General features: G+C 42.7%; 1 protein-coding gene across 1 annotated transcript; it reads right to left on the reverse strand.

The window, feature by feature from the left end:
• Positions 1-4,904: 4,904 nt before the first annotated feature.
• On the reverse strand, positions 4,905-7,030 carry LOC122448567 (ras-related C3 botulinum toxin substrate 1-like). The gene has a single exon (XM_043479974.1). It carries the CDS (start codon positions 6,974-6,976, stop codon positions 6,398-6,400), a length of 579 nt encoding a protein of 192 aa, XP_043335909.1. The 5' UTR covers positions 6,977-7,030; the 3' UTR covers positions 4,905-6,397.
• Positions 7,031-7,299: the final 269 nt, after the last annotated feature.

Consider the following 7,299-nt stretch of genomic DNA (forward strand, 5'->3'; position numbering starts at 1 on the left):
TTATTTACCCAGTTGATAGTACTTTGAGACAACAGCCCTGGGAAACATACAGTGTGTTCACATGAATCAAGCAGGAAATGGTGAATTTTAATTTCTGTCACATAGAAAACTTTTGATCTAGTGAAACAATTTTCCTGATAGTCTTTCTATTTCAGTCTTGGGACAGCAACATTTGAAAAAATAAACAATTTCAAGACTTCAGCAGTGTATTTTGAAAGCATATTATCGTATAGGCTTTGCATGTCCGTCATCAGTATTGTGCAATGCGAACTGATATTGACGTAGACTGTTAGAGAAGCCTTTGCTTCAAAGAGCAAATTACACTTTGTATACGGCATTTACTTGTGCAGGAAATGAACTGAAAATCACATCTACAACACCAACGACTAAGATCAACTGGGTAGTCTAACTTTGTGTCCTACCGCAAGAGAGTCACCACCTTTGCATGCATGCTTGTATCACTAAGTAACATAAACCCATTTGATGTCATGCTTCCTCAGCACTCTGTTCTTAACCTCTATGTAGGTTTTAGTACCTGTGTTAGAGTTATTTGTTTTCACATCTGCTTCTCCCAAAGGTGATGCATTTTCACAATCAGGAATCCTTCCTCACTTATCTTTGCCCCTTCAGCCCAAGCATGGTGCTGTGCCATGCCAAGGCACTTCAGTCGTGTCTGACTCTTTGAGACTCTTTGGACCATAGCCTACCAGGCTCCTCTGTCCAGGAGGAGCTTCTTGCGCTTCTTGCGCTTCTCCAGGCAAGAATAGTGGACTGGGTTGTTGTGCCCTCCTCCAGGGGATCTTCCCAACCTAGGGACTGAACCCAATTCTCTTATGTTTCCTGCATTGGCAGGCAGGTTTTTTTCTACTATACAGAAGCCCCCAAGAATGGTGCTGGAACCAAAATATGCGTCCAATAAATAGTGTAGAGAAAATTTTTAAAAAAAGAAAAAAGCCTTAGTTCAGGTTATGCTCAGTGCTTAGTCGCTCAGTCGTGTCTGACTCTTTGTGATCCCATGGACTGTAGCCCACCAGGCTCCTCTGTCCATGGGGATTCTCCAGACAAGGATACTGGAGTATGTTGCCATACCCTCCTCCAGAGGATCTTCCCAACCCAGGGATCGAACCCAGGTCTCCCTCATTGCATGCAGATTCTTTACCGTCTGAGTCACCAGGGAAGGCCAAGAATACTGGAGTGGGTTGCCATTCCTTTCGCCAGGGGATCTTCCCGACCCAGGAATCAAACCAGGGTTTTCTGCATTGCAGGTGAATTCTTTACCATCTGAGCCACCAGGAAATCCCAAGATCAGAATAGAACACCTTTTTATGCTTACTCACAATTAACTAGAAAATTTTAGGTTTTAAAACAATTTCCCATGAAGTTAGTAACTATTATTATATCACAGTTATTCTCACTCTCTATTTGATGAGATATAACTTTTACTGTGCCAAGCATCTTATATCTGACAGCAGAGCTGGAGAGAGGTCTGGGGCAACCACAAGCTGTACCCACTATCTACAAGGAATAATCAAGGAGGCTTCTCCGATGGCTCACCAAGTAAAGAATCTGCCTGCAATGCAGAAGACACAGGAGATGTGGGTTCAATCCCTGGGTCTGGAAGATCCCCTGGAGGAGGAAATGGCAAACCACCCCAGTATTCTTGCCTGGGAAATTCCTTGGACATAGGAACCTGGCAGGGTACAAGTCCATGAGGTCACAAAAGAGTCAAACAAAACTGATCATGAGCATGGAGGGGACAAACTATACATCTAGAGCAGGACCATATATGTCTTTGAGATTTCTCAGTAGATTGCCACCTGCTGGTTTTAAAGTCACATCTCTGAAAAACTTGTTTCTCTTACTATTCAGAGAGCAATAAGACAGGCATGGTGGGGCCATGGTGATGCACTTGAAACAGTAGTGGGCTGAAGTCCCAATCCTGTCTTTGTAGAGCTCCGTGACCATGGACAAATCATAAAGTCTCTCTTGGCTTTCATTTCTCTAGGTGGAAACTAAAGGTCTAGGGCTACTTCTGCTCTGGGACCATTCTGGGTGTGTTTCTCTGTCAGAGATCCATGAGTTAAGGTCCATTATTGCCAGATCATATCTAAATCTCTGATCTGTAAATACACCATCCCTCAATTGTTGTGATACATGAGAAGATTGGGGAATGAGGATGTGTGTGGATTTTCAGACGCTTAAGGAATGATTCAGACTGACCAACAGACAGTACTCTGAGCATAGGGTCTCTGAGATCACCTTGCTAGGGACAGCTATGAGTTTGTCTGGAAGCTCCCCCTCCTCTACCTGGGGGTTCCCAATTCCCCTGCCGTTAGTAACAAGATGTGGTTAGCCTGCTTTTCTAAGACCACTTTCATGCTATCTTTTAAAGAGTTAAACTCGGAACACAATAACAGAAGCCCTCTTGTTTTGTTTTGTTTTGAGTCTCCATATCCTTGACTTTCTCTTCTTCTACCTGAATTAACTGTATCAGAATTAATTCTGTAACCAGAAGCAAATGAGGTGGGCCTTCAGGTTCTCAAGCAGGCTGAAGCTTGCTAACAAGAGACCGTAAGTGGGTACACCCAGCATCTATTAGATTTCCTCTCACACTGCTGTACTTCAAAGTCCCCTCTCTCCATTTCTTTTGTAAAACTGCACATTGGAAGGTCATTGTATCCATTTTCATAACCATCAGGTATAATGGTTTGGGCAGCAAGAGTAAGACAACTCAAGAGAAAATGGTCATAGCAGCAGAAAGATAAGTTGGTTCGCATAGGAGAATGGACAACTGGCTTTGGACAAGGTTACACACAAGAATACACATTCTCCCCTCTCCTCCGGCCATTTCAAGCTACCACTTGAAAGCTCTCAAGTCATTCCCATAAAGGAATGAACTAAAAAATCTAGCCCTTTCAGGTACTTGGTAGTAATGCACCCTTTTCTAAACTTGTCTTGAGTATCCAGGATCTAAATATACTTTGTGTCTGAAAGTTACTCATAGAGCACCTCACTGGTTTAGTTTTTTAGATCTTGTTCAGCTTTTTAGAGTAATTTCTCTTTGCTTACAAATTAACGGATAGTTTCAGACATTATCCATTGTGACCAAAACTATAAAGAATCTTGTATACCTAAAACTAATATGATTAAGAGGGGAAAGAAAAATATAATCAAAGGAAGGCTAGCACCTCCTAGTTTAATTCTCATCCATGCTTAGAAATTATATTCAAGTTACCAAAAAAGCTCAATAAGCTCCATGGCAGAGAATGTAAATAAGAGGCAATATATATTCGTTTTATTCTCTGATGCTGAAATTCTAACCTAATTTTAAATATGTATTTTAAAGTTTTAAATACATGTGTGCATACATATATATATTTACATTCTTACATGCAGGGATAGAGAAAATTCTGGAATACATGGAACCAAAACATGTCAGATATAGAAAAAATCACCAAATTCCCTTAAACTGTTCCCATTCCTTTGTGATGTTGTGTTGCTTAAGATGTTAACAGGATCACTCCGAACAATGCCGTAAATACCTCCTACCTGAATACAGTAGCAGCTTAATTATTTCTGTGATGTTCCTATATAATTTATAAAAGCACCTTTGCTTCTTAGAGCTGCCTACTTTCTTAAATATTAGATATTTCTAGCGAATTTTTAAATCATTTATTATATATTTATGTTATACAATCTAGGAAAACAGATATTCAAAGCCACCTTTAATTTCACCACCCTACAACTAATATAATTTCTAGTTGTTTTATTTGAATAGTTTCTTCCAAATCATAGAGCATATACAATTTAGTAATCCTATTTTTTTCACTTATTATAGCATATATTTCATTCATACTTCTACAAAGTCTTCGCATCAGTGTTTTCATATAAGTGATATCATATGGTATTTGTCTTTCTCTTCCTGTCTTGCTTCACTTTGTATGATAATCTCTCGGTCCCTCCATGTTGTTGCACATGGCTCTTTTTTATGGCTGTGTAGTGTTCAGTTGTATATATGAACCACATCTTTATCCATTTACCTGTTGATGGACATGTAGGTTGTTTCCATGTCTTGGTTATCATGAATAGTGCTGCTATGAATACAGGGGTGCATGTGTCTTTTTTAACTATAGATTTTGTCTGGGTATATGATCAGGAGCGGGATCGCTGAGTCACATGATAGTTCTATGTTTAGTTTTCACATTTCTACCAACAGAGTGAGAGGGTTCCCTTTTTTCCTCCCCCTTTCCAGCATTTGCTATTTGTAGACTTCTTAATCATGGCCATTCAGATCGGCATGAGCTACTCCGTGTAGCTTTGATTTGTGTTTCTCTGATAATCAGTGATGTTGAGTATCTCTCCGTGTGCCTTCTGACTATCTGTGTGTCTTCTTAGGACTTCCCTGGTGGCTCAATGGTAAAGAATGTGCTTGCCAATGCAGGAGATGCAGATTTGATTCCTGGGTCAGGAAAATCCCCTAGAGAAGGGAAGAGCAACCCACTCCAGTATTCTGGCCTAGGAAATCACTTGCACAGAGGAGTCTGGTGGGCTACAGTCCATGGAGTTGCAAGAGTCAGACACAACTTAGCCACTAAACAATAGCACTCACTGTCTTCTTTAGAGAAATGTCTGTTTAGGTCTTTTGCCCATTTTCTGATTGGATTATTTGTTTTTTTTATTGTTGAGTTGTATGAGCTGTGTACATATTTTGGAAACTAAGCCCTTGTCACTCTTATCATTTGCAAATTTTCTCCCAGTCCATAGGTTGTCTTTTTGTTTTGCTTATGACTTCCTTTGCTGTGCAAAAGCTTGTAAGTTTGGTTAGGTCTCATTTGTTTAGTTTCATTTTTATTTCTATTGCCTTGGGAGACTGATATTAGGTTTTTTTTTGTTTGGTTTCTTTCTTTTTTTTTTTTTTATGATTCAAGGATTTATTAAGTCATACATGCAAAACATACTGCTAATCGCGTTAGCAAAAGATCAATGTAAAAACACTCCACAATTCTGCAACTGTCAATTTAAAAAATTTTGTTCTAGTGGTTGAAAGGTCCAAGCTCGTATTCTTGCCAGTGGGTACGTTGTACAGAACTTGGTTAGCACAAGCACGGGGCTGACGGAACCTCACAGACCCCAGGGAGCACAGTTAGGGCAAGGACAGAAGCGTCTGCACGCGGTGAGGCAGGAGGGGTCAGTCGTTAGTCACGGTGCGGCGTCGGTCATCTGGCCAGTGACGCTGAGGCTTACAGTTTAGGAATATCTGAAGTATCTCAAAAACCATAAAGCTGCAACACATGATTTTTACACCTAGTTTACTAGAAAACTAAGGAAAGCACTTATTAGCTTTGAGTAAAGCAACATGAAAACAGGAGTGCACTTTTACTAAGCTACAAAAAAATTTTCTAATGCATATTCAGAAAGATTTTATAATACAAGGAGGCATATTGCTCATTAAGAATGGGCTCTATAAGAAAAACACTAAGTTAGCAACTATGAGGATGACCAGGTCAAAGATGGATTAAATGCCCAATTTCAGAAGGGGTGGGCAGGTTTAGGAAAAGGAAAAGCTGAAGAAAACACTCACTGATAATACCGACCTTTCTTTATCTACCGCATTTGACAGAAATTAACCTTTTAAAACCTTTACCCGTGGTGCTTTTAACAGTTTTAATGATTATGTGTACAATGTAGTGTAAATTAATCTCCACATTTTGTCAAAATACTGTCTCCATCCTTTGATGACAAGCGTCCCACACACTCCACCCCAGGGCACCCACGGACAGAACACTTCATCGCAGGGAGCACTGAGTTCTGTTCAGAATCTCACAAGAGCTAAAACACTAACTCGTTTTAAAAAAATCTCACTACAAAATCAAAAAGACTGATCCAAAGAGTGAGCTGTTAGGCCCGTGCGCGCTGACGTACAGTACAGTGTTAGGTAGGGAGCGTGGGCTGTGACATCGTGACTCGTCAGGTGCAGCGTTTCAGGAAGGAGGCTGTGCGCGCTCTTCCCGCCTGAAACTCGTCAGCGAGGGTCTGCACCTCCTGCCTCCAAAGCTAGTCTCTTGCAGACAAAGGTCTCTCCACAGCTCAGCGCTCAGTGTTCTCAGCCCAACAATGCAACTTAGTTCACAAAGTGTTTTGGCAACTCTGAGCAAGAATAGGGGCTTTGAAAAATAAGGCTTTAAGGAAGCTTGTCATTTTAGGGCTGAACTTTAATAGAATGTGGAAGTTTGAACTCTTACACTTTAAACAAACAAAACCTAGAAATTACTGATTGGTTCAAAACGGTTTTATGGAAAAACTAATCTGTAACAAAAACTTGGCATTGAGTGCGAAGGCTCCACGTTTGAGCAAAGCATACAAAGGGTCCTGGGGGCGGACGGTGGGGCGCAGACGTTCACAAGAGCAGGCACTTTCTCTTCCTCTTCTTGACGGGGGGCGGGCAGAGAACCGCCAGGATCGCTTCATCAAACACTGTCTTGAGGCCTCGCTGCGTGAGCGCCGAGCACTCCAGGTATTTGACGGCACCGATCTCCTTGGCCATGGCCAAGCCCTGCGGGTAGGTGATGGGCGTCAGCTTCTTCTCCTTCAGCTTCTCGATCGTGTCTTTATCGTCCCTCAGGTCAAGTTTCGTCCCCACCAGGATGATGGGTGTGTTGGGACAGTGGTGTCGCACTTCAGGGTACCACTTTGCACGAACATTTTCAAATGATGCAGGACTCACAAGAGAAAAGCAAATTAAGAATACATCTGTCTGCGGGTAGGACAGGGGGCGTAATCGGTCATAATCTTCTTGTCCGGCTGTGTCCCACAAGCCCAGATTCACGGGTTTTCCCTCCACCATGACATTGGCAGAGTAGTTGTCAAAGACAGTGGGGATGTATTCTCCAGGAAATGCATTGGTAGTGTAACTGATCAGGAGGCAAGTCTTACCCACAGCTCCGTCTCCCACCACCACACACTTGATGGCCTGCATCTGGGCCGCTCGCTGGGCCGCGGCGGCGGCCGGGCGCTAAGGAGAAGGGCGGCGAGCTCGGGGAGAGGCGGGCGGGCGGGCGCGCGGCTGCGGGCGGCAAGGCGCGGGGTGCCCAAGGCGCGGGGTGCCGGGGCCGCTGTCCACGCCGCCTCGCCCTCCGCCGACGGAACGCCGGAGCCCAGCAGCAGCCACCACCCAAAGCTGGGGAAAACTCTGGTTTCTTTTTTAGTTCAGAGAAATATTAAGAGAAAACAAGCAAGCAAGATTAGACCACAGTTGACCTGCTTGGTTTACTCTTGTTGACATTTTTTATGTGTGTGTGG

Source organism: Cervus canadensis, chromosome 10 (assembly GCF_019320065.1).
Source record: "Cervus canadensis isolate Bull #8, Minnesota chromosome 10, ASM1932006v1, whole genome shotgun sequence".
In the NCBI taxonomy this organism is placed as follows: Eukaryota; Metazoa; Chordata; class Mammalia; order Artiodactyla; family Cervidae; genus Cervus; species Cervus canadensis.

What these genes read in the sequence shown, in the direction of transcription:
- LOC122448567 (XM_043479974.1), bottom strand. Translation starts at nt 6,976, where the DNA reads ATGCAGGCCATCAAGTGTGTGGTGGTGGGAGACGGAGCTGTGGGTAAG.